Source organism: Lutra lutra, chromosome 9 (assembly GCF_902655055.1).
Source record: "Lutra lutra chromosome 9, mLutLut1.2, whole genome shotgun sequence".
NCBI classification, from domain to species: Eukaryota; Metazoa; Chordata; class Mammalia; order Carnivora; family Mustelidae; genus Lutra; species Lutra lutra.
Window position 1 is genome coordinate 114,439,109 of NC_062286.1, and position 26,393 is coordinate 114,465,501.

The 26,393-nt window shown below is 56.9% G+C and overlaps 2 protein-coding genes across 8 annotated transcripts; one reads left to right on the forward strand and one right to left on the reverse strand.

Annotated features, from left to right (window-relative positions):
- The first annotated feature begins 1,877 nt into the window (after window positions 1-1,877).
- On the forward strand, window positions 1,878-12,784 carry SLC4A11 (solute carrier family 4 member 11). 6 transcript variants are annotated; one of them, XM_047746754.1, is made up of 20 exons: window positions 1,878-2,060; window positions 3,891-3,938; window positions 6,148-6,300; window positions 6,434-6,483; window positions 6,742-6,973; window positions 7,057-7,138; window positions 7,315-7,438; window positions 8,810-9,025; window positions 9,110-9,203; window positions 9,325-9,450; window positions 9,533-9,646; window positions 9,736-9,868; window positions 10,166-10,239; window positions 10,649-10,910; window positions 10,990-11,096; window positions 11,185-11,353; window positions 11,448-11,621; window positions 11,767-11,962; window positions 12,045-12,214; window positions 12,344-12,784. In XM_047746754.1, exons 2-20 carry the CDS (start codon window positions 3,908-3,910, stop codon window positions 12,405-12,407), a joined length of 2,571 nt encoding a protein of 856 aa, XP_047602710.1. In that variant the 5' UTR covers window positions 1,878-2,060; window positions 3,891-3,907; the 3' UTR covers window positions 12,408-12,784. The 6 variants fall into 6 exon arrangements, with proteins under 6 accessions (XP_047602710.1, XP_047602709.1, XP_047602707.1 ...); XM_047746751.1 differs by lacking the exon at window positions 1,878-2,060 and adding an exon at window positions 2,115-2,318; XM_047746749.1 differs by lacking the exon at window positions 1,878-2,060 and adding an exon at window positions 3,208-3,577.
- A 2,915-nt stretch (window positions 12,785-15,699) lies between these two features.
- ITPA (inosine triphosphatase) lies at window positions 15,700-25,686 on the reverse strand. Of its 2 annotated transcripts, none has more exons than XM_047746361.1 (8): window positions 25,481-25,648; window positions 23,435-23,492; window positions 23,275-23,339; window positions 22,579-22,652; window positions 21,475-21,506; window positions 20,709-20,824; window positions 17,336-17,412; window positions 15,700-16,178 (listed from the first exon to the last, which is right to left on the reverse strand). In XM_047746361.1, exons 1-8 carry the CDS (start codon window positions 25,544-25,546, stop codon window positions 16,037-16,039), a joined length of 630 nt encoding a protein of 209 aa, XP_047602317.1. In that variant the 5' UTR covers window positions 25,547-25,648; the 3' UTR covers window positions 15,700-16,036. The 2 variants fall into 2 exon arrangements, with proteins under 2 accessions (XP_047602317.1, XP_047602318.1); XM_047746362.1 differs by lacking the exon at window positions 15,700-16,178 and adding an exon at window positions 16,201-16,519 and having other exon boundaries at window positions 25,481-25,686.
- Between the last annotated feature and the right edge of the window lie 707 nt (window positions 25,687-26,393).

Here is a 26,393-nt window from a genome sequence, read left to right on the forward strand (position 1 = left end):
CAGATAGCTCTGAGAGCTTGGTCAGAGGAGGAGGAGGAAGAGGATGGTGCTGGGCCCTGCTGGGGGAGGAGGGAGAGCCTGGCAAGAGAGCTGAGGCAGTTTCCGTGCAGGAGCGGGGATAAAAGACATATGAGGGGGCTAAAGAGAAGTAAGCAGAGGGCGTGGAGACAGCAGAGCAGAGAGAACTCTGTAGAAATGTGCTCAGTAAAGCACAGCTGAGGAGCTGCATGGTTCCTGGAGGAGGTAGGGAGTTCCAGGGAATGATCTTGTTTTTGTGTTTTTAGTTCAGTTTGTTGTTGTTGTTGTTGTTGTTTTGTTTTGTTTTTAAGATTTCAACTTTTAGTAATCTCTACACCCAATGTGGGGCTGGAACTTACAACCCCAAGATCATGAGTCCCATGCTCCACCTGCTGAGCCAGCCAGGTGTCCCCTAGTCTGTGTTTTTGAGTGAGATACTATGGAGTTACTTCTCACTCCAGATTCTACAGTCCCTAAACCTAAAAGGCTTACAGGGGAAACTGAGTTGAAACTCCTTTGGAAAGCCATTAACTGCCTTGTGGAACCCAGCGCTCATGTCCACAGCCCAGTAAAGAGAGCCCAGGGAAGGGAATGAGACAAAATGCATGCACATACGTCTGGATCCCTGCCTGCCCGTGTATGGACCCAATGGCGCACAGGCAGAGACACCTGGGGCCCCTCTATTTGCCCTGATCCACAGAAGGCAGGTGGTGGGTGGGAGAACCAAAGGAAACACCTTCTCATGTTGGGGGGTCGGGGGAGGACTGTGGGGTTCCTCAGCTCCCTCCAGGGCAACTAGGGGAGCAGAACCCGGCAGATATCTTATGCGGCATCCCCTCTGGTAGTAAGGAGCCGCGTGCTCAGAGCCCTCCAGACTCCCGGGCCATTCATCTGCAGAAGGACGCCCCCTCGCTTCCCTCTCAATGCGCTATTTTGCGGGCAGGGGACACCGGTAGCTGGGCTCACTCGCTCTGTGCATAGCGCTTCCTCAACGCACCAGGAGCCCTTGGGGGCTGCAGGGCAACCTCTACGCGGAGGTGGGCTCACCCTCTGCTTGCCCAGCCCGCTGGCCCGCTTCCAAGCCTAGGGGGCAGTGGCCGAGGACTCCTTTCCAGCAGGAGGTTGCGGGGGGGCGGGGAGTCGCTGCTAGTCCTCGGGCCATCAGACAGAGTGTGGAGGGATGGGGTTTAACACTGGTGGGGAGAGTTCCTGAGTCCACTGGGGCTCAAGGGCCGTGGAATCGTTTGCCGAGAAGACACCCAAGGTCAGGCCAGGGTATCATCGCACAGGCTGGATTTGCCTGACCCGTCGCAGCGGACGCCAGCAGCCTGCGCGCAGCACCACCTTCCTTACAAACGCGCGCGCTCTCTCTCTTTCCATACGCAGACGACCAGGCGCGGGCGAATGCATGTCCCCGAGTCGGGCGCATGCATGTCCCCGAGTCGGGCGCCCCCACCCCCCGGCCGGTCGGGAAGAAAAACCGGACGGCGGGGCCACTTTGGGAAGGAAAGAAGCCGCGAGCCAGGACCTTGACCCAAGAGAATGCCGGGGGCGCGCGGAGGCCAGAAGAGAAACTTCGAGGCGCGCAGCAAGCAAACCCGACGCCGCCAAGCCAGGAGCGTCGCTGGCTAGGCGAACTAGGGCGTAGCCCAGGGAAGCATGCCGGCCCATCTAGTTAGTCGGGGCGCGCTTCCTGGAGGAGGAGAAGGAGGGTTTACCACTCGAGCTACTGGGATGAATGGAGGGGGCGGGGCAGCTGGCGGGCTGGGCCAGGCCGAGGTCCCCTGCCGAGCCGGGGGCGGGGGGCCGGCAGAGCGCTTAAAGCTGACGCCAGAGGAGTCCTCCCGCGACCCGCCGCAGAGACACAACTTCGTGGGTCCCTGGGCCCGTCGAGCTTCTTCGCAGAAACTTCCCGGCCCCGCCCAGCCCCAATCCGGCGACGCCTGGGCGGGCACGCGGGCTCGTAGGATCCCGATCTTCACGTTCTGGAGGAGTGCCTTGGGCTCCCGGGAGCAGCCTGCTTGGGACCGACAGGAGCGCGGGTGAGGGCGCCGGGTTGGCGCACGGGACCCCGCCCGGGGCGGCACTGGGGCGGGGCGTCGAGCGGCATTAGGACCCAGGCGCGGCGCGGGGGTGTGTCGCCGGCTCCGGCCGCTGGCCCGCCCGAATCGCCAAGTTCGGGGTCCCGGAGATCAGGGGTGAGGACCCCGAGCGTGCGCGTGTGTGTGCAGCCGTCCGGCGGCCGATCGCCGGGGCCATGGCCGCGGCCGCCCGGCGCATGTTCCATCTCCAGCCATGCGGTGGGTACCTGAGCCAGCAGGCGCGGCAGGGACGCGGCGGGCGTCCGTTCTCCGCGGCGAAGTGGTGTTCGGCGGGGTCGCGGAGCCGTCGGAGCACCGGGGAGAACGCGCCTGTCCGCCTGCAGAGGCCCCGGGCCACGGTGGGCTAGGGGGTCGTGGAAGCTTCCTAGGCCTGGGGTCAGGTGTAAGTTCGGCGGAGAGGGAGGGGGAGACGGGGAGACGGGGCGGGGAGTACACGGGTGGTGGAGGGAGGCCTCGTGGACACTGAGTGCTTGATTCGATGCTCTGTCGCCGACTTGAAATTCTTAGTCTTTGAACCAGTGCGGTAGGCAGTGGAGGGGTGGGGCGTGGAAGTGATTGGGATGGAGCCATGGGGTCCTTAGCACCCCGAGAGCTGGACCCTTCCCAGCCGGTACGCTGCCGTCTCTCGTTAAGTTCTGCCGGGACACCTTCTCGCCCCCGGCGCTGCGGAGAAGCCTGCCCACTCTTAGGGATCCCGGGGCCACCGACTGTCCCCTGCGAGGCCGCAGCAGTTTTTACCTCAAGGCCCTGACGCCTGAGGGCCAGCCAGGGGTTTGTACGACCATTATTTACCTGCACGTGGGGCGTCCGGGATGAGAATAAGGTGTGCACTACCCCCCTCTTCCAGACCCTCGTCGCCCTCGTCCTGTGTCCATCCCTCAGATGCTGGCTTTACCGCCCCCGCCCCTCCCTTCTAGATGCAACCCGGGCTTCTGTCCCGCGCGTCCCTCCGCATCCTGCCCCCAGACCCCCAGGGTCTCGGAGTCTGGAGGCGCTTTCCTCTCGTGCACGCGCCCCTCCTCTAGCTTCCTTCCTCGCACCGAGAGCCACACACAGTTGCGACCATCCGGGGCCCCGGCGTGGTGAGCGCGCTCGGCGCTCCCCGCCCCCACCCCGCCCCGCCTTCTCCCTGGAGGACCAACGGCTCCGCCTCCCAGGAGGCCCGGGACGCGGGTGGCACCGAGGGGAGGAGGCGGTTGCCAAGTCGGCCCCCTGTGACCCCGGGCGCGTGCGGTTGGGGGCAACTGCACGTGTGATGGGTGTTGATGGCCCCTGGGACAAAAGTGAGAGTGAGAGGAACTATGTGGAGGCAAGAGGTCCCCCGCCCAGGTCCTGGGCTTGGCAGCGAAACAGCGAGACAGGGAGGCCGGCCACTACGTGGAGGGTGGAAGGACAGGCCCCCGCCCTCCAGCCCTCGCAGCCGGTGCTGAATAACACCGTCTACAAACCCGTGCCGGGTACTGTTAATAACTCCTGGGGGGAAACGGGCTGGGAATGGCTCCCCACCATCCTACTTGGCTCTTTCCCACTTGGGGAGACCCTAGGAGATTGGCTGAAGAGTACCGGGCTGGGCTTCCTCTGGTTCCTTAGGGGGCCCCTGCCTAGTGCAAGCCCCTGCCCCCCCCACCCCAGGTTGGCCTGTGTTGGGTACCTGGGAAGGGTAAGAAGGCATGGGCAGGGTTGATGTAGGGTGGGGAGCGGCTGGGCACAGGAGAGACTGTCCAGGGCTGGTCGGTGGAGCTGGTAACAATTCCTGGGTTTCCCTTGCAGAGCAATCCCCTTCCATCATGTCACAGAATGGATACCTTGAGGATGTAGGTGAGTACCTCTGTGGGGGGACGTACAGAGAGAGCTCCTTGGTCTCTAGGGGACCTGGTCCCTCCAGCAGGGTACTCATGGCATTGAGCCCCCACCTGTGGCCTCTGCTGTTGCTGGGAAGCCTTTAGATCTTCCCCTCCAGGAGGTGGTGGTACGGTTAGGGAGGCAGTTGACAATCGCCTTGGACACTGAGAGGTCACTCCGGGGGTCCTGGGAGGGAAGGCAGTTCCCTCTCCCGGGCTCTGAGGACCATCTGGTGACCTCCCTTGGTTCGCTGTTAGAATGCTCTGGTTACTGGGTCAGACTTTAGGCCATGCCATATATGCCCTTGTCCCTCAGTCCCTGCCCAGCCTTGTGAGGGAGGGGCTGCTATTGTCCCTCTAAATCCATGGAACCGAACCTTTCCTCACTTCAGCTCTCCTGCTTGTCCCAGACCAGCTCTCCCCATCTCTGTGTCTCGGGGGACTCCTGTACCCAGACCTGGGCGCTGGCCTGACCATCCGAGGGGTGTTCAGTGGGATGGTGCTTGGACAGAGTGGTGATAGCGTCTGACTCAGGGTCCTCAGGGCCTGGTGACTGTGGGGGCCAGGCTGCTGGCAGGCAGATTAGGTGTGTGGTTGGGCTTATAGGATGGACGTGGGGACATGGCATCCTAGGAGCATTGCAGGGACCTGGTCATGTCAGCTGGGCAGGTCCTAGGTAGAGCCCAGAGTAGGGGAGAAGGGGATAGCATGAAGGGCAGTGCCCAGGAATAAAGGATGCTGGTGGGTGTGATGGAAGGGACGCTAGGGCAGGTGGGGGCTGGGGAGGAAGGGGTTTCTTGTGGACATGAGCTCCATGGCAAAAATGGGAAGGACATCTTTTAGCTCGGAACTCTGAGTGCAGTGCAAACCTAGGCCCTCCTGCCCAAAAGGGGCCAGGCTAAGCACAGGCCACGGGGGGACGGGGCCTGGGATGTGCAGAGGAAACCGGCGGGATGGAGTGGAAGTGAGTCAGGGTGAGTCACTGCCTGGCAGGTGTGGACGTGCTGCTGACCCTTCCCCGTCTCTGCACAGGTGTTTGTCAGATCTTGGTGGGGTCTGGGCTCTAAGACCCCCCTTCCTGGGAGCATTCACAGGTGGTGAGCCCTGGGGATCCACAGGACAGTCAGGAAGGGGTGCCAGCAGGGCCCTGGGAGGGCTGGCCGGAAGAGGAAGCTTCCGTGGAGCCTTGAGGAAGGCCCTCTAGGGAGGGAAGCCCTCTGCTCGGAGGGCAGGCACTGGCATGTCTGGGGTGTTGGTCACCTGGCCTGAGGAGTGACAGATCAGAGGTCGGGAGTGGCCCTGGGCCTGAAGGACTGGGGGTCAGGACAGGGGTAGCAGGCCTGGCCCAAACTGCCATCCCAGAGGTCACGAGGAGCTCAAGCAAGGGTGGAACGTTTGCATGTCACCAGGAAGGCTTCCTCTAGAGGAGGGGCGCCAGGGCTGTGAACCGTTGTTGGAAGTACGGCCCACCCAGGAAAAGGCTCCCCTCTGGGAGGGAGTCCCAAGGTGCCAGAGCACTCCTCCTGCCTGCCACTGGGTGTCTCCTGGGGTCCCTCCCTCAGTCCCTGTGTCTCTGGCTCCCCTACTTCCTGGGCCTTGTCTGCTGTCTGGACCAAGTCTCCCAGCCTTGCTGCTTCGGCCTGCATGCCCTCCCTGAAAGAAAGCCCTCGAAAACCCTGTGCCAGTACAGTTGGGAGACGGCTGGACACCGCAGTAGTTCTGGCTTCCCTCGGGTCCCATCTAGGGAGCCCAGCAGGTCTGGGTCCCATAATTTGGGGGTTCGGAGAGGGCAGAGGCCAGTCTTAACTGCATCATTGCACCACCTTCCGGGCCAGGAGCTGTGGAATGACTATGTTTTTCTGTAGCTGAAAGGATACACATGGGTCAGAACGGTGCAGGATCCTGGTTCCTGCAGCTGAAGAATGTTGGAGAAAGCTGTTGGGTGGGGGCTGCCGGCTGGCGTCCACGCTCTGACTGGGGCTAGGCCGGGATGAGCTATTCGGCCCACCTGGGCCTGAGGCTTCCTGACCTACAAGAGGCCGCCCTCACCACTCGCTGAGAGTGTGCGGACTGGGACAGCCTGGGGGCCCCTGCTCCTTGGGCCTGGAGTCCCTCCTTCTGGTGTGTAGCACTGACGGCTGGGCCCTCTTGGGGGGGTTCTCTCTCGGTGGTGGTTGGGTCTCCAGGCTACCTCAAGTGTGACATGGATGATGCCTCTGAAACCCGTGAGGAGAGCCTGGGGGATGAGGCCTTCGACACGGTCAACTCCTCCATTGTGTCTGGCGAGAGCATCCGTTTTTTTGTCAACGTCAACCTCGAGGTGCAGCCCACCCAGGCTGGTATGGGGGTTGTAGCAGGGACAGGCTGGGGGGGACGGGCAGGGGCCTGGGTGCTGGGCAGATACAGCTGTGCTCCATGGAGAGAGTCCTGACGCGGTGGGGTGGCCCCCTGAGCCCTCCCGCTTTTCCCTAGCCGAGAATGACTCGCCTGGCGGCTGCGGGCTCCTTCACACCTCACGCAAGGTGAGTGGCTCGCTGGCAGGACGGGGGACAGGGGACGTGTGGTCCCGGGCCACCCATTGCATGGGGTGGAGGTGCCTGCTTCCCTGTCACAGCGGTCAGACCTCTCACACCTGGCTACGGTGGGTCTGGGGGGCGGGGCCTTCCCTCTCGGAGGGGGTGTCCGTCCTGGGGGCGGGGCCGCCTCGGAGGAGGCGCCCAGGTCGCCACAGCGCATCTCCCTCACCGGCTGCTGTGGCTCTGTGCACGCGGTCCCCGCAGTACCTGAAGCTGAAGAACTTTGAGGAGGAGATCCGGGCGCACCGGGACCTGGATGGCTTCCTGGCCCGGGCCAGCATCATCCTGAACGAGACGGCTACCTCGCTGGATGACGTGCTGCGGGCCATGCTGTGCCGCTTAGCCCACGACCCCCAAAACACGGAGCCTGACTGCAACTTGGACCTGTTCATGGCCATGCTCTTCACTGATGCCGGGGCCCCCACGGAGGGGAAAGGTCGGGTCCGGCTCCCCGGTGGGGCCCAAGGGCTTGGGGAGGTGGGCCGGTGGGCCCTCTGACCCCATCTGCTCTGCCCTCAGCCCACCTGCTGTCCGATACCATCCAGGGGGTCACTGCCACGGTCACGGGGGTGCAATACCAGCAGTCCTGGATCTGCATCATGTGAGTTGCCGGGCCTCCAGGGTGGCTTCCCCACCAATAGGCGGGCCCACCCAGTTTTGGGGCAGAGGGTGGGAGCACTCCTGTCACAGGTCGCTGGGGGTCAAAGTCAGGGGTGGGGTGTGGGGGGAGGCCCAGCTCCCAGGGTGAAAACCGTGTGCCCTCCCCGCCCCTGGCAGCTGCACCTCCAAGGCTCTGCTGAGGCGACACGTGTGCATCAGCCGTCTGGTTCGCCCTCAGAACTGGGGGGAGAATTCCTGCGAGGTGCGGTTCGTCATCCTGGTGCTGGCCCCTCCCAAGATGGTGAGTAGGGGTCTGGAGGTGGCTGTTTCCTGAGAAGGAAGGTCCCAGGCTACTTGGCCCTCTCTCCAGGGGCATCTCCTCCGTGTGCTGGGGGACCCCACAGTCTGGGCCCCTGAGGGCCTCGTGCTCACGCTGTGTCCTTCCTGTCTGCCCCACTGAGTCTCTCTGAAGCATCCCGCTAGGTCCTCATCCAGCCCTAATTCCCCCTGAGGTTGCCCATAAAGCTGTGTTTCCTTCTTGACTGAAAGAGATACTTGTTAAAATTAATTTTATTGAAACGTGGGGGCTTTTCATCAGCCTGCCCCAACACCTATCTTTCTCCCAGTTGGCCAGCTCTATGATTTGCTGGCCCTGGATCCCCACTTCTGCCTGGTCAGGGGCACATCCTGCTTGTGTGGGAGGCTGAAGTTAGTATGGTTTGGGGAGTCTTTTCTGAAGGAAATGGATTTCCAAATCATAAATAGAAAATGGCGAAGGCCCCTCCCCAGGCCTGAGAAGGGCCTTCATGCTTAAATTTCCTCTAGCTTCTTGATGATTCTGCCCCTGCCTCTTGGTAGACTCAAAGCTTGGCATGGCCCTCCTCTATGGGCTTTCTCTTAGGCAAAGCGGGTGCTGAGGGGAATGTCCCTCCCTGGGAGGTTACAATGCTGGGGAGAGGGAACATGGGCAGCACATGGAGCAGAGGGAGTGACAGCTGGTGAGGTGGTCAGAGCGGAGGAAGGGGCTGTATCCTGAGGGCCAAGTGGCTGGACTCATGCCTTGTGACAGGCCAACCAGCCCAACACCCGGCTCCTCCTCCGGAGAGTGAGCCTGTTCTGGAGCAAACAGGAAAGCAAAGCGTGGGCAGGACAGGCCTGGGCGACTGACTGCTCTGGGCAGCATGAAGGGTTAGGTGCTGCTCCCAGAGGACAGGTTGTCATGGGGGAGGCTGGACATGAGTTGACTTTGGTCAGGCAACAGGGAGAAGGCTTGACAGGCCTAGAGTCCCTCGGGAAATCAAATAAACCAGCAGACGGTGGGAATACCACCAGTAAAGTGGAACTGGGTAAGGGCTTGTCTCTGTCACTGTGATCTCATTATCCGTGATGATGCAGGTCTGTGTTTTGGGACAATACCAGTACCTCAGATTTTAAGAACTCATGAGTTTATGAAGGAAATTGGGAGACTTGACCCTGGTTCTGGTGATCTGCTGCCCAGGCAGGAATCCTGGCTGATTCCACTAACGCCTGAACTTTGGGGGACAAAACGTGCTGCCAGTCACAGTGGGGGCACCTGCGACAGGCTCAGGACTATCAGTGATGACAAGGGCAGGGCGGGGATCCCCCCACTCACCAGGAACCGCAGTTGTGATTTCCCGTCTCCCGCCCCCAGAAAAGTACCAAGACTGCCACAGAGGTGGGGCGCACGTTTGCCACCATGTTCTTGGACATCACCTTCCGCCAGGAGCTCCTGAAGACCCGCACAGAGGAGGAATTCAAGGAGGCGCTGGTGCGTCAGAGACAGCTGCTCACCATGGTGAGCCAGTGCCCAGCCCTCAGCGCCAAGGGCTACAGCATGAACTCCATCCACATACACAGACCCCCCAAGGTACAGCGGGGACGCAGGCCTGGGCGGGGGTGGTGGGGCAAGGGCCACAGGCCAGAGCTGACAGACATCTGTCCCCTTCCCCAGCCCCTGAAGCACAAAGATTTTCTCCCTGTGGGGAAGGGCATCCGGGAGGACATTGCCCGCAGGTTCCCCGTGTACCCGCTGGACTTCACAGACGGTACGTGGCCTTACGGTCCCCCCCACCCCCCTGCCAGAGCTCAGCCTGTGGCTTCTGTCCCAGGACAACACATGGGCCTGTCCTGCATCCCAGCAAATTTCCTGTCCTGTCCCATCCCTAGGCATTATTGGGAAAAACAAGGCTGTAGGCAAATACATCACCACCACGCTGTTCCTCTACTTCACCTGCCTCCTGCCCACCATCGCTTTTGGGTCCCTCAACGATGAGAACACAAACGGGGCTATCGGTGAGGTGGGGAGGCGGGGGGGGCGGGGCAGGAGGCCCAGGGCTGCAGTGACCCACCCCCCTGACGTCCCCCACTTCCTCAGATGTGCAGAAGACCATGGCAGGGCAGGGCATTGGAGGCCTCCTGTATGCCCTCTTCTCTGGACAGCCGCTGGTGGTGCTCTTGACCACTGCGCCCTTGGCCCTCTACATCCAAGGTGCCGTGGCACTGGCGGCGGGGAGGTGGCTCCCAAGGTCCCCAGCCCCCGCCAGGCTCTGACCACCCCCCTCATCCTGCTGCCTGCAGTAATTTGTGGCATCTGTGACGACTACAATCTGGACTTCAACACCTTCTATGCGTGGACAGGCCTGTGGAACAGTTTCTTTCTCGCACTTTATGCCCTCTTCAACCTCAGTGTCCTCATGCGTCTCTTCAAGAGGTGACAGGGCCTTTCCCGAGCTTCTGGGACCCTCAGCCAGGAGGGGAGACCAAGGCTGGGGACCTGGGGCAGTCTCCACGCCAGCCTCTGAGGCCCTATAACCCTAGAGTGGATGGGGTGCCCCCTCCACATCACTGCCCTGAGACAGAAGTGTGGGACCCCGGTCTTCGTGGCAGGAGGAGGTCGGAGACTGTGCAGAGGCTCAGGGAAGCCTCCCCATCCCCACCCCGGTGCCCTGACAGTTCATTCCCATCTGATGAGGCATGACATCCCCCTCCCCCTGCACCACCCCGGCAGGTCGACAGAAGAGATCATTGCCCTGTTCATTTCCATCACATTCATGTTGGATGCTGTCAAGGGCATGGCCAAAAGTGAGTGTCCAGTCGGTGGCCACCCGCTGCAGGGGAAACTGAGTTGAGCTGGGGGACTGTGGGCTATGGCCAGGACCACCAAGCAGTATGCAAGCTAAGGCTCCTTCCATGGTCCAGGGCGCTCTCAGGAGCTGTGATCAGCAGGAAGCCACAGTGCCATGTGCTGGAGGGTGACAGGGCTGCCTCAGGTGGGATCAGAGGCACAGAGCCAGGTGTGAGGCACTGTCAGAGATGGGGGAGGGGGAGGGGGGTGGACAAGCAGGTCAGTGGGGTCCTCCTGTCTGACAGAAAGGCAGCCCCTCCCTTTCCCCATCCCCCCAGAAGCTCTTTCTCCCCCATATCCAGAAGAGAGCTGGGCCTCATCTTCCCAGAGCTCAGACCGCTGAAGCCTGCTGGCCTATATCCACAGTCTTTCAGAAGTACTACTACCACCATGACTTTGGGAACTACAACACAGACACCAATTCCCTGGTGAGCCTGCTGGGCCTCAGCACCGACCTCAACACCAGCCTCCACACGGCCCTCAACACCAGCCTCCCGACCAGCCCGCTACAGCCGACCCCCGGGAGCCACCAGGCTGACCCCCCGGGCCGGGAGACCGCGGTGCTCAGCCTCCTCATTATGCTGGGCACGCTGTGGCTGAGCTACACCCTCTACCAGTTCAAGAAGAGGTGAGGGGGGGCCCTGCGGGTGAGGGAAAGAAGGCGCCAGCTCCCAGGCTGCACTGACACTCCCCACCCATGTCCCCAGCCCCTACCTACACCCCTGCATGCGGGAGATCCTGTCAGACTGTGCCTTGCCCATCTCAGTGCTCACCTTCTCCCTCATCTGCTCCTACGGCTTCCGGGAAATCAAAAGTGAGTTGGGGTCTGGCAGGAGGTGCAGTGGGGTGAGGTTGGTCCCTGGGGGCCACAGGCTTGAGCAGGGGGCCTGTATCTGCTGCAGTGAGCCAGTTCCGCTACAACCCCAACAAAAGCGTCTTTGAGACGGCTGAGATGCACTCCCTGTCCCTGGGGGCCATCGCCAGTGCCATGGGCCTGGGCTTCCTGCTCTCCTTGCTCTTCTTCATCGAGCAGAACTTGGTGGCTGCCTTGGCCAATGCCCCGGAGAACAGGTTTGCGGAGCGGGGCTGGGAGGGCTGAGCATGTGCCCGATCCTCCCTGGGGCCACAGGGATCCAGCCACGTGTGCCCCCACCATCCGCTGCAGGCTGGTGAAGGGCACTGCCTACCACTGGGACCTCCTGCTCATCGCCATCATCAACAGCGGGCTGTCTTTGTTCGGGCTGCCCTGGATCCACGCCGCCTACCCCCACTCCCCGCTGCATGTGCGGGCCCTGGCTTTGGTGGAGGAGCGCGTGGAGAATGGGCACATTTATGAGACGTGAGTGGGGGCCGGGTCCCTTAAGACCTGAGGCGAGTCCTGTGGGCCCTGAAGTGGGGGTAACCCTGGGCCATGGGGACCCGGGGAGGGATGCTGCTCCGGGGACTAGGGCCCAGAGGTGACCCGGTGCCCTGTGGCCGTGCAGAATTGTGAACGTGAAGGAGACACGGCTGACCACCCTGGGCGCCAGCATCCTGGTGGGCTTCTCCCTCCTGCTGCTTCCCTTCCCGCTGCAGTGGATCCCCAAGCCCGTGCTCTATGGCCTCTTCCTCTACATCGCGCTCACCTCCATCGATGGCAACCAACTCTTCGAGCGCGTGGCCCTGCTGCTTAAGGACCAGGTGAGCCTCAGCCCCAAGGGCGAGGGACAGGGTGGGCGTACGGGCTCCAGGCCTGCCCACAGCGGGTCCTTGCCGTCCACAGACCTCGTACCCGCCCACCCACTACATCCGGAGGGTGCCCCAGAGGAAGATCCACTACTTCACCGGCCTGCAGGTCCTGCAGCTGCTGCTGCTCTGTGCCTTCGGCATGAGCAACCTGCCCTACATGAAGATGATCTTCCCCCTCATCATGATTGTCATGATCCCCATCCGGTAAGGGCAGCCAGGTGGGGGCTGGGGGCGGCAGGTAGTCTACCCTTGGGGCGGGGCAGGGACAGATGCCCCCCCACTTTTGCTCTCTGATCCAGTGCTCACCTTGAGGTCTCTTCTCCCTCTGCCCAGCTACAACCTGCTGCCCCGAATCATTGAAGCCAAGTATCTGGATGCCATGGATGCCGAGCACTGACTGGCCCTGACCAGCAGGCCCGCGCCATATCCCTCTCACTATCCCTCTGGCTCTTCCCAGACTGAGTCTGCGGCCCCATGGGGAGAGGGATGCGGTCTTTTGGGGCGTGGTTCTGTGCTGCACCCCCTTCCTGCTGTCCTATCAGGCCTAGGACATCTAGGCATGGGGGGGGGGGTCGTTCCACGGTGCGGGCCCATCCCTGTCCCCATTAGCCTTTCGCTTGGGTCAGTGACACTGCTCAGGGCAACTTCTGTCCAGAGTAGGCCTACGCAGGACGGATTTTCTTTTGATAAAAGAGTCAGATGTCTGAAAGAAACCATTTCCTTGATTGTGTAAGGAACTTGCTATATGCACACTAGAGAATAAAGCTCCTGTTTCTAGCTTCCATCTCGGCTGTCCGGCCCTGCCCCAGCCTCAGGGCCACTGGAGAATAAAAAGTTTGATGTAAAGGGGAGGGGGGAAGGAAAAGGGACCCATGTTTGCTGAGGGCCACCGGCTGTCCCCTCCAACCCCACACAGCGGATGCTGGCCCAACAGGGGCCTGTGGAAGATCCAGGAGGCCCTGGCACTGCTGTGTTGCCAGGCAACCGCAGGGGAGGTGTTGGGGGGGGATAGCATATGCAAGGGCCTGGAGGAGAGGGCTTGGGGCCAGTAGTGAGCCACAATGGTGGAGGAAAGATGGGTGGGCCTGGTAGCCTGGGCCTGGGCTCCCAGAGGCAGCTGCAGAGCAGCCCACCAGACTGAAAACCAGGCTCATGGAGGTCAGAGCCGCTGTTGTGAGGGATGCCCTCTGGGGGTGGGGCAGGGGCTGTACCCCGCACTAGGACACTGGTAGTGGGGATGAAGAGCAGTGGAAGACCCCGACAGCAGGATGTGGGGATTGGTCTGGTGGAGGGGAGAAGGGGCTGTGTTCCTGGCTTGGTCACTTGGTGCCTGGACAGAGGCCCCACGGCACGCAGTGGGGAATCTGGATCTGGGATTTGGAAGCGCCGCCTATGCGTTATCTGGGAGCCCCAGCAGTGGTAGAGCCTCTGGCCCCCAGACATCCCATGACCTTCCTTACAGCACTTTGGCTTGCCGAGTAAACCACAGACCCAAGCGAGCAGGTGAGAGAAGACCTGCTCTACCTCTCAACTGAAAAGGCCTCCTCTCTAGATATGCGAAGGATCCCTGCTAACCAACCACCACCACAAAGTCGATGACTCCAACTCCAACAGAAGAGGCAAACCTGGGGTGGGGGGGTGGGTGGCCCAACAGTCACAGGACAGTAGGAATGCTCAATGCCCTTGGTCATCTGGGGAAAGCAGCCCCAAGGGGAGCTGGCATCGCCCACTTGTAACCGGCAACACAGGCCGGCCGGCCTGCCAGCCAGGTAGAAAAGGTATATACACTGGTGCATGGATCGGGGAGTAGAGACCGGGGCACAACCAAGACCCCTCCTCCACCCGCTGTGCAGCTCTGCTCCCGGGCAAGTGGGCGTGGGTGCGAGCCCATTCATTGGAGGGATGGCTAGCTAAAGGTTAACAAAGGGGGATGGTGTCCTGTGGGCCTGGGCCATCCCCCAGAGAGGGCTGCCCAGCCCGAAGCTCCTTGCACCCACTCCATCCAGGTGGCATGTGGTCCTTTGGGGTCCCCTCCCCAGTGGCCTGCGTGTTCCCTCCAGGTAGGGCCGTATCCAGAATTACCAGGCGGGGAGCAGACAAGCCCCAAGCACTGCACATCTGAGCCCCAGCCAGACAGCACTCTGCACCAAGGAGACGACGACTCAGAGGCGGCTGGGCTGCTGGCCCTTCCTGGGGTAACAACCCAGCCAAGCCTCACGGGCAAGTGGGGAGCAAAGAAACAATGTCTTGTCCTCGCCCACACACACCGATGCACCTTAGGGGAGGAAACAACAGTTAAATGCGGGCCCTGGGCCGTGCTGCCAGGACTGAGGAACAGCGATGGAAGTGACATTCTCCAGACCTGCCTAGCAGTCCAGAAATAAGCCTGGGAGTGACCCCCCAGCATTACGCTCCCTCCACTCCCACTGCACACAACAGGCTTTTCTGAATATCCTTGGGGTGGGCCCCTCCTCCTTACCAAAGAAACACCTGCGGGAAATGGAAAGGGAGCCGCCCCAGGCCCCTCAAGTCCCTGCCAGGACTGGCTTCCCTAGGCCCTGTGAGGACCTGGGGCAGCTGAGGCAGGCTTCCTGCGGGGCCTGGAGGTCCCAGGCTGAACCATGTTGTGTCCTCTCAACTCGGGTGGAGACTCCATGCCCTGTCCCTGCCATAAAAACGGACCTGGCATCATCATTAAGAACCAACATTTTAGGGACACCTGGGTGGTTCAGTTGGTTAAGCAGCTGCCTTTTGGCTCAGGTCATGATCCCAGCGTCCTGGGATGGAGTCCCACATTGGGCTCCTTGCTCAGCGGGGAGCCTGCTTCTCCCTCTGCCTCTGCCTACCACTCTGTCTGCCTAGTGCTCATGCTCTCTCTCTCTCTAACAAATAAATAAAATCTTAAAAGAAAAAAAAAAAGAACCAACATTTTAGGGGAGCACCTGGGTGGCTCAGTGGGTTAAAGCCTCTGCCTTCAGCTCAGGTCCTGGTTCCGGGGTCCTGGGATCGAGCCCCGCATTGGGTTCCCTGCTCAGCAGGGAGCCTGCTTCCCTTCCTCCCTCTCTGCCTGCCTCTCTGCCTACTTGTGATCTCTGTCAAATAAACAAACAAAATCTTAAAAAAAAAAAAAAAAAAAAAAAGAACCAACATTTTAGGGGCACCTGTAAGCTCAGTCGGTTAGGGGTCCAACTCTTGATTTCGGCTCAGGTCATGATCTCAGGGCTCTGAGATCAAACCCCACGCCCAGCACAGCATTGGGCGTGGCACCTGCTTAAGATTCTTTCTCTCCCTCTATCCTTCCCTGCCACTCATTCTGTCTCTCAAAAAAGAAAAAAAACAAAACGAAACAAAAACAAAACCCCGCCCCAACACTTTAGTTGCTCTGATGTTACACTGAAATACAGCTAAAGCACTCTGCATCTGCACTGCCCACCTGGCAACCTGGCAAACACCACGGAGGCCAGCTGGGGGGTGGCCTCCCTCCCTGGGTGGTGGGCAGCATGGGTATGGCATGGACAAGGTCAGCTCACAAGCTGAGACTTGAAGGACGAGAGGAAAGATTTGATACTCCAGTGAGCACGGTCACGTGAACAACTACAGCTGCTACCCTCATCCCACCCTCGCCCCCCGAGCTTCGAGGTCTCCTGCTCCTACCAAAAGAGATTCAGGGGACGGACAACTGCCCGGGGTAGGTTTCAAAGCTGATATATCCAGTTTATTCTGGAGGCAAGTGCCTTCCAGTATTTTTATTTCTGCCATTTCAAAAATGTCGAGGGCGATTTGTGTGTGGTTCTGCCCAAGCCCTCGGACCCACCATGGCCAGTTTTAACATCCAAGTCCTTTCAGGATCCCAGGCCAGGAGGCTGTAGGAGGGACCACTGAATCCCCAAGGGCCCCAAGTTCCTCCAAGCAGAGCCAGCTGCTCCTCCAAACAGGGCTGGTGAGGCTGTCTCAACCCCCTCTAGGAAGTGGAGACCAGGAAGGCAGTATTTGGAGGGCTGCCTGTCTGATGGTGGAGGCGGCAGGCTAGCCTTCCCCAGTTCCCCGGCCAGGGCGATCATCACCAACTACTGGGGCATCGAGGCTGCCGAGGTATTTCTGCAGCTCAAGCAAGGCCCGGAAGCGATGGGAGATGGTGTTCTTCTCAGCTTTGGGCATCTCTGCATACCTAAGGGGTGACAACAGCAGCTCAGAGGAGCCCAGATTTGGGGGTACACATCCCTCACCCATCCTGGAGCCCAGAGCTCAAGGAGTCGCCAGGAAAGGGTGATGGGGGCACCAGCTCCCAGCAGCCAGAGTTAATTTTTAAAAAGCCAGAGAGTTTTTAATTCCCCTGGAAATGGAAACCCATATTAACGAGTGTGGAAGGATGTCAGACTCGCCCAAGTGTGTCCAAAAGTCGCTAGGGGAAGCCGGGGACAGAGGGATGAGCTGCGTGTTTGATCAGCTTTGTCATCTGTTGACAGGAAGCAGTGGGGCCTGACAGAGCAAACACGAGAGTCTCCTCTCCTGTACTGTGGGGGTGGCATGGGACAGCTGGCTAGTGGCCTCTCCTCCGAGTCAGGGCTCCAGTGAGGACCCACACCCCACCTGGGTGCTGTAGATCCGTGCTGTCCATGCTGTGGCCACTAGCCGCAAGTGGCCATGTACATGGAAATTAACCGTCGTTGACTAAGACTATTTTCAGTTCCGAAGTCATACTAGATAGCTACAAGTTGGCTCGAACAGTGGAAAAAGAGCATTTCTCTATCTTGCATTCTTGGATGGTGCTGTTTCATATCGTCCTCAGCCCTGTCTGGCTACTGGGAGGCTTCAGGCCACACTCCCTAAGGGCCCCTTTAGCCTAGCACACTTGATTCCAATAACGGTCAACATGTTCACTGCAAATGGGGGGGGGGGGTGCGAGGGGTCAGGGGCAAGTAATGAGAACACTTGGCGCTGTGGGGGTTTCATGCCCCCCCAAAGGCTGGAAATATTAACATTTTTCCAAACTCCATGGGAAAGTCAGATGATCCCACCAAACTGTCAGGTTCATATAGGACAAGCCAAGGGTAGAGGGGGAAGGCGCCCAAGTCACACAGCGGCTCTGCGGGGAGCTGCAGCCCGAGGGCCCAGAACTCCCGGCGCCGCCTGGCTGCCTCCTACCCTGGAGATCATCCCACTCAGATTCCTCGCGTCCAGCCCAGCAGAACTGCCTTTAGCTGGGGCAGCAGCCGACAGCCGGCCGGCCCATGTCCGCATGCCTGCCCTGGGGCAGGGTGCCGGCCCAACCCGGACTGTGGCCATTCCAACGCCACATCCCCGGAAGGAAATAGGGCTCCTTACGTCTGCTCATATCCATCAGGCTGAAAGCAGGGATCCCAGCCAAAGTCTCGGCAGCCTCGGGGCGCCACGATCTGACCCTGCCAGGGAAAAGAGGGGATAGGTGTATCACTGGGCACAGAGGAGATGCCCTAGCAAGGGAAGGGTAGCCAGTTTGAGTCTGACTAGTTTATGTATTTGGTTAAGTCCCATTTATTCAAAATAATTGGCTTTAGGGCACCTCGGTGGCTCAGTGGGTTAAGCCTCTGCCTTCGGCTCAGGTCATGGTCTCAGGGTCCTGGGATCGAGCCCCGTGTTGGGGCTCTCTGCTCAGCCGGGAGCCAGTTTCCCCCTCTCTCTCTGCCTGCCTCTCTGCCTACTTATGATCTCTCTCTCTGTGTCAAACAAAATCTTTTTTTAAAAAAAGTACTTATTAAAAAAAAATATGGCTTCAAGAAGTCTGTGGTACCTGCAAATGTTTGCTGAATACATAATTGGTATTATGAATCCCATAAGTACATATGGGACCACTCTCCCTTCACACACACACACACACACACACACACACACACACACACAGGAACCACAAACCTTATCAGCCCACTGATACCTCTGGGGCCACTCTCCTTCTCTCTCTGACAAACTGTGACCTCACTGAAGAGCGTCAATGGAAAAACTGACAGGAAACATTTTCTCTGACTAGGAAGGTATGAGATCCTGGACTATGCAGACAAGCCCTAGGACTGCTACTCATTTTCATTACGTTAAGTGAAATAAATTGCTGCATTTCTCAAACTACAAAGGAGGCTCTAACAATTGAATGAAGAAACAGAAATTACTTTGCACATTGTTCAATACATAAATGAGCTCAGTAACTCTTGACTACAACAGGCAAATTCCAATAGAAAAATGTTACAAAGAGAATCAATTTAACTCAGCACCATGTCATGTTGCCATGAGGATTAAAAATTAATAAATTAAAAAATACAAGGGAGGGGGGCCTGGGTGGCTCAGCTGGTTAAGCATCTGCCTTCAGCTCAGGTCATGATCCCAGGGTCCCAGTTTGAGCCCCATGTCTCAACAGGGAGTCTGCTTTTCCCCCTCCCTCTGCTCCTGTGCAGCTGCTCTCTCTCAAATAAATAAATAAAATCTCTTGAGAAATAAAAAAAATATGAGGAAAATGGTAGAAAGTGGGGATTAGCCACATAATGGCTAAGTTTTTCAGACCAAAGGCAGATTCCACCAGTGCTGGTGGGGAGCTACGGGTCCAAGACCCATTCCTGAGCCACTGTGAACCTTGCACAAATGGTTTTTGAACATCTACAGTGGGGCCGGTAGTGTTCTCAGCCCTGGAGCCATAGCAGACCCAGCCTTGCCCTCGTCAAATGGATGTCTTAAGCAAAACAGGCTTTACACCAGTAAACAAATGAATGATTACAAAATGCAAAGTGCCTTAGAAGGAACAAACAGGGAGCTGGGCTCAAGGATAACAGGATGGAGGGGCCTAGATGGGGAGCTCAGGGAGCAGACAATGTGGCCACGTAAAGTGATGGGCAAAAACATTCCAGGTGGAGGACACAGCTGGTGTTGGGACCCAAGATGGGGACGGGCTCGGCATATGCGTTGTTGAAAGGACATGACTGGGTCTGGAAAGTTTGAGTGAAAACGAAACAAGGAGAAACAAAGCCACCTCAGGTAACATAGAGGCCTGCAAGCAACAAGGTGCTTGAAGTGGGGGAGACAATCGGGAGTAGCGGGGACCCCAATCGTGGGTCACCCCAGTGACTGCGCCCCATCAGCAGGGAATATGCTTGTTCACACTTCTGATTTTTTAGAGAACATTTCTGTGATAGGGGCAGACAACTAGAATTAATTTTAAAAATGTAACCCGGCAATTACGATCCAGCCATCCTGGTTCTGCGTAAATATCCCAAAGAACCAAACACAAGATCTCAACAGATATTGGAACATCTGTGTTTGTAGCAACATTATTCACAGCAGCCAAACATGGAAGAAGTCTAAGTGCCCATCGACAGATAAATGGACAAAACAAATGTGCAAATACCCACAATGGATATTATTCAGCTGCAATAAAAAGGAGGAATTCTCTCGGATATGAAGAATTTGAGAGGCCGGGTGGGGGGTTTGGGGGGTAGGGGAAGAAAAATGAAACAAGATGGGATCGGGAGGGAGACAAATCATGAGAGACTCTTAATCTCACAAAACAAACTGAGGGTTGTTGGGGGGTGGGAGGGGAGGGATAGGGTGGCTGGGTGATGGATATTGGGGAGGGTATGTGCTATGGTGAGTGCTGTGAATGTGTAAGCCTGACAATTCAGACCTGTACCCCTGGGGCAAATAATACATTATATGTTAAATAAATAAAGGAGGAATTCTGTCACTTGCGGCCACACAAATGATCCTTGGAGGGCATTATGCTAAGAAATAAGCCAGCCACAAAAAGACAAACACTGTATGCAGGATTCCACTTATATAACGGGTCTGAAGTTGCCAAACTCTTAGAAACAAGAGTGGAATAGCAGTTGCCAGGGGGGGTTGGTGGGGAGGGGAAAGGGGGAGTTTTTGTTCAATGGGTACAGTTTCAATTTTGCAGGATGAAAAGTTCAAGATCTACGGCACAGCAATGCACAGAGTTAATACCACTGTACCAAACACCTAAAAACGGTGGAGATGGTGATTTTTATGTTTTTTTTTAACAACTATTTAAAAAAAATTAACAAGGCAGGGCATCACGAAATGTCTGTGGGCATCCCCCAAAGGAGCCTCTGGGGAAGGGCTCTGTGGGCTACTCTGGATTTTATCACGAGCAGAAGGCATTGGCAGAGGAGTGATGGGCCAGAAGGCACCGTCCCGACACAAGGAGGGAATGGCTGCGCTGGCGGGGGAGGTCAGCTCTGAGGGTGGTCTGTACCCTATGAGAAGCAGCTAAACCCAAGGGTCTGATAGGCTGGCATGGCTGTGTTGAAGGGCAGCTGGGGAAAAGTAAGATTCTACAGGAACATGTGAAGTTGGAAAGGATGTGAGATGTTCAAGGGAAGCCATAGCCTCAGCATTTAGAAAGGGACAGAGCTGGAAGAAATCTGGGCTGTCCATGTCACCTTCAGCTTGCGCATCTGCTTCTTCGGAGGGGACCCCATGCAGGCCTCAAAGGCCATGAGCCCCTGTGTATCCCTAAAACACGAGCCTCAGAGGTCAAAGAGATTTCAGGATGGACAGCACTCCTAGCTGTGAGACCCAGGGGCATGTCTGGGCAAAGCTGTGGGAAATTAACTGGCCATGAGCCCTTCCCACCACCCTCCTGCCTTAGACTCTGGGCCATTGGCTCGAGCCACAGCGCCCTCTGGCGGCCCACGGGGAAAGTAGCGTGAATACGCACCGAGGTTCGGCCCCTGAACAGGCGAACTGGCTCGCTGGGGTTCCCCGTGCTGAGTGCGAAAGTGCAGAGCGCATAGGCAGACTTGTCATCGAAACCAGCCAGGAGCTGGTAGAGACCTGCGGTGGGAGGGAAGGGGGAGTGCAGTGATCTCTGCGCAGCTCAGTTCCCAGCCTCACTCCCCAGCCCTGAGGCCCTGGAGGGGGAGCCACCAGATTTGGGGGAGCTTATACATGTCATCAAATAGGTTTATACCTTATCCAGGTTAATACCCTGGAAATTGGATGATGGGGACATGGAGCTCGTTATTCTATTCTACTACTGTACGTTTCTGAAATGCTCCATAATTGGAAGTGTTTTTAGAAGGACCTAAGGAGGGAACATTCTGGCCCACAACTGTGATAGGGTATGCACTGCCAGCGCTCCAAGAGAGGCAGCCGGTCCCCCAAGCCTCCAGGCCAGGCCCTGGCTGAGGCGAGGACAGGCCAGGAGTCAGTGGGGCCAAACCTCTCAGCCGGAATCAACAGCAGCCCCTGTGTCTCTCAATCTCACAGTCCCTTCCACCCTTCCCATCCACTCTTCCCGCATCTCAGCACTCCCTGGAGCCGGGTGTGCAGGGAAAGTCCAAGCCACAGGTTACAGATGCGAAAGCTGAGGTGAACACAGGCTCCATGGTGGGGAGATTCCTGATTACTAGCTGGAACCCCTCCCCTGGACCACCTCCGGATTTTCCATTCCCAACAGATTAAGAGATAAAATAGATTAATACCTTCAGGCTTTAACTTCTCCAGAAACCATTTTCTGCAAGAGAAATGAAGATGAGTCAGACACCAGGTACAGAAGGATCTTCCTAACATCTTCTCTGGTCTGTGCCCTTCCCACCCTTCTTACCCCACCCACAGGATTAGAGCCCCAGGACAGGCAGGGGGCATGATAAATAATGTCTTGACTCAAAATCAAGAGGACTAATCCAATAGGAAGAAGGATAGAGGTAAACAGGCAATGCACAGAAGCATCAATAAAACCTATGAAGGCCTCAACCTCATTGGTAATTAGAAAAATGCAAATTCAGGGGTGCCTAGGTGGCTCAATCAGTTAAGCAGCTACCTTCAGCTCAGGTCATAGTCCCAGGGTCCTGGGATCAAGCCCCACATCACTCCTTGCTCAGCAGAAAGTCTGCTTCTCCCTCTCCCTTTGCCCACCCCCTACCCCACCACTTGGGCTCTAGCTCTCTCAAATACATAAAAAAATCTTAAAAAGAAAAAAAAAAAAAAAGGAAAATGCAAATTCAATCCAAATGCGGTTAACATTTCACATTCCCCACGTTGCAAATCATTAAAGTCCTAATATTCAGTGCTGGTGAGGATATGGAGCAACATATACGGGTGCTGGTGCCTTAGCAAACATATAGGTAATCCAGAAGTTCAAGAAAAACGTATCCAACACCCAGCAGAAGCAACTTTGTCCATATGCCCTCCAGCCCCTGCAAGGAGCATTCAAAGTGGGGTACGTGTACCCTGGAGATACACAAAGGCCATCTGAGGGTGTCCAGGGCACTGAATAGATTTAAGGAAATCCATTTTCAGATCTCACCTTCCTTATTTCCTTTTTCCTGAAACTGATCTGCCACGAATGTACCTCTCCAGCAGGTGGATTCCCCTGGCCCATCTCCTCTTACACAACCACATTCTCACCCTTCACAAAAGAAAGAAAGGTATGCCTCTCCCCCATCCCTAATCCTTCCTCAGGACCATGTGAAATATTGGGACTGACACCAAGATAGTGAATGATCCACAATATCAGGTAACCAATCATTTTGAAGTTCAGGTGATTCTGTGGCCAGGGCCCTGCAAGGGGGTGGGGGAGCACTCACATGTAGGGGCCAGGGAGGCCTCCGAGGGCATTGAAGCACAGACAGGTGTCCTCCACCAGTACAGGCCCCTGTACCTGTAAGACATGGAATCAAAGCCCCGAGACCTGTGACCAGGAGTAGTAGGCCCTGTCCCTAACCCCAATTCCCAGGCCACCCAGACTGAGGCCAGGCCCTCAGCTAGTTGGGATCTACAGCTGCAGCAGTTAACAGCTGTAGGAAACAGCCCCTGGCTAATCTCTTATCTTCATTTGAGAGATAGGAATACCAAAAATTTGGCAGGTTGTAAAGCTTACTCCAGGCACAGCAACCAGAGAGGTGGGATTCACACTCAGACAGCCTGACTCTCCAGAAAGTGTTCTTTTCCAATTCCACAGAGATGTGTGAGTGCAGGGGGAGCTGTCTGGGGGGAGAGCACAGGCAATGTAATGTAGGCATTTGAAAATCGGAGACAAGTGTGTGCATATGTGTATGTGTGTGCATGCCTATGTGTGTCTGGTTTATGCAGTAAGGCTGAGAAAGAAAGGTAGTATTCCTGGACTAACATGAACTTACCCAGTCTAGCTAGGCCTGGGTAGGTTCTTGAAGTTATGACCAGCTGTGCCCACCCTATTATTCTCTCCTTCAGCCCAGAAGGCACAGCCCCCAGGAGCCCCCAGGACCAGAGAAGCAAGTTTGGGACATGTGAGGGGCAAGCACCTGGCGAGCTGCCTCCTGACACTTCTGTATGGAAATCTCATCAGGCTCTCCCTGGTACTCCGGCACTTATTGGAGAAACAGATACATAAAAAGAGAGACAGGTCACAGTGGAGACAGGGAAATCAAACCATCTTTCAAAAATAAAATGAAACAGACATACGGTCAATTTTCTGTGCCACCAAAGTGCATGGAGACTTATCGCCCAGAATCTGAATGACCTGTTCCAAAATGAAAGAATATTTATGACCATTTGTTAAAAACTCCCGGTTACTACAGAAGCTGTCACCCACCTTTCTCTTCAGGTAACTCTTCTGCCGGCCCCCTAAAGCTTAGTAAGTCAGGCCCATGAGCCTCACTCCAGACTTCAGGGTCCCACTCCCAGCAGGTCCAGCTCCCCCATCCCCTCAGTCTCCTACCCCTCCTACTTCAGGTCTCTCTGTTGATGTTATCCCCCGACCCAGAACGCCCTCTTCCCTTCTCCCTGCTCCCTAAAACTCTACGTAACCTCCTATTCTGGCAATCCTCCATCAGGGGTTACCCAGAATTCAAGAGGCCTGTGAACCGGGACGGGAGGGGGAGTGCCTTTATTTTCACTAACCCCTAGCTAATTGTAAATATAGAAAACCAAAATAGCATCAGCAGTTCCTATGACCTTTAAACCTATTAAAATCACAGATGTTGTCACATCCCATTAGAGCTATAGCAGAGCTCTCAAAATATTTACAATCCTATTTGAAAATTATGGTAACTACACACACAGGTAGACTGAATTCTTTAATGCATTAAAGAATGTATGCTAACTAGATCACAAATATTGATACTGAGAATTACACTTTGACAGAATCAATTTCCTTTGTGATCCTATGTATTTTACTTTGTACATTTAAAAATCTTTTCCTGCAAAACGGTCCATAGGCCTCATCAGCCTGCCAGTGGAGTGCTATGGGATGAAGAGTTAAGATACCCTGTTCTGGGGGTGGGGGAGAAAAGAAAAGGGGGGGGGGAAGACACCCTGTCCTAAGCCAACTTCAAGTCCATCTTCTCCAGTGAGTCTCCTCTCGCCATTCTAGCCTCTTCTTAAAACGTAGGCAGTCACATTCTCAACCAGAGACAGAGATGGGCTTGGGAACTGGCACCCACTATCCCCCAGGGTGGCACTACTTGTCTGTTTGACTGGCCTGGCCTTAGGATCCCAAACTTTTTATCAGCACAGGGCTCTTGCTCTTGAGGACACCCTGTACTAGCACAGAAGTGCATCATTCCCTATGCTGTGGACAAATGAAGGGTCGGTCCCCTAATGACTGGGTCCCACCTCTATGCCTCAACATATCTAGTGGATGTCACCCTGATTCTGCACCATGACCCACCTCCTTGGCCATGACTAACTGAGCAGGGGGCAAACCTTTGACCCAAGCAAGGCTAATGAGAGCTAATGTATGTCAGAAGGCTCACTGCTCCCTCCACCCGGAACGAAAAAAGCAGAAAAACGTTTACTAGGAAAGGGGTGAGCATCCACGGAGAACTACGAGGACAAGACAGGCCCTCAGGAGACTCCTCGTTTTGTGAGATATCGTAACATTGTATTCCCAGAAGAGCCTCCCGGTGGTTGACATGAGCTCCCTGTGTGTCTCTATTATTTGCAGCCAAAGGCTATCCATCCACCTGCAGAACTCTCACCAAATGGCCACAAAATTCCCAGAGGCAGGAACTTTGGATCTATTGTCTTCACTTCTCCTCCCCATTGCGCTGTGAAACCGACCTTCCAAATCATCCCCATTTCCCCGTGGGGCGTGGATGGCTGTTTGCTTGCCTGTTCCACGCTCTGTCTGGCCCCTGCCCCGCCTAGGTCGGCAGCGGGGTCTGGATCAGCTCGAGAGGGGTGTCAAGAGTCCCGGTTTGGGGTCTAACCTAATAGATTAGGTACTAAGGATCCGGCACTCCTTTGGCTCCCGAGGCTCCCGCAGCTCCCGAGCTCGAGAGCCTGGTTCTGTCAATGCCCTAATTCTGTTAAGGCCAACCACCGGCCAGCCCCACTCCGCACACACGGTCGTTTCACTCAGTGCGGCCCAACCCTATCCACACGCCCGGGTCTGCCTCTCCAGCCCCTTCCGCCCGGAAGGCCGCTTCTCCGCCCGATCCCCCGCGGACCCTACCACACGCTACCCCCCAGCCGCCTACTGGCCGGGCTCCCGCGCCCTCCCAGCACCTCCTCCAGCTTCTTGGCGTTCCCCGTGACAAACACGATTTTTTTCCCGGCCAAAGAGACCGCCATGCTGATTCCGACTACCCTGCAGACCCAACGGAAGTCCTTTGCTTCGAGGGGGAGGCACTTCCGGCTGGCGCGAGAGCCGGCGGCGCACACTCCAGACTGAGCTCCCACCGAACGCCTCTCGTGTTACCCGCAGCCTCGCTACCTTCGGGAGAGGAGGCTGTCCTGGGCGTCCGGCTTTCTTGCTCAGACCCTGAAGAACAGAGCACCCCTTTTCCGGACGAGCGGCCTGGGGCGCCGGGCGCTACAAGGGAGGGAAATGTCGAGGCCCGTCTGCTGCCAGAATTGCTGGGTCTTCCTGGGACTGGCAGTCGAGTGCGTTGAGACCAGGCCCTCCCGCCAAGGGGCGCTCTCTTCGAAGAAGAGAAGGGACCGTTTCAACCCCCGGCCCCACCCCTGCTTTCTCCCCTCTGTGGGAAGGGGGCACCGAGGGAGGCAAAGAACCTGCACGGTAATGAGGTGCAGTCCTGTGCTCGGGACGGTTCATCGTCTCCGTGAGCGCCTCCAAATCTGCCTCTGAGAGCGCTTTTCTTCTGGGCAAGGGCAGCAAACCTCGCCTCACCTCACCTCCAGCCCCACCCTCTCTTCCTTGCCCGCCAGCTCTGATGACCTTGACTGTGGATTTAAAAAAGAACTTGTTTTAAATTAAGGCATAATTAACATGTAACGGTATGTTAGTTTCAGGTGTACAACTAATGATTTGATATTTGTATACATTTGGGAACATTCACCTCAGTAAGTCTGATTAACATGGATCACCTTCCATAGTTAAATATATATATTTCTTTCTTTCTTTCTTTCTTTTTTCTTGTGACGAGAACCTTTAGATTTACTCTCAGCAACTTTCAAA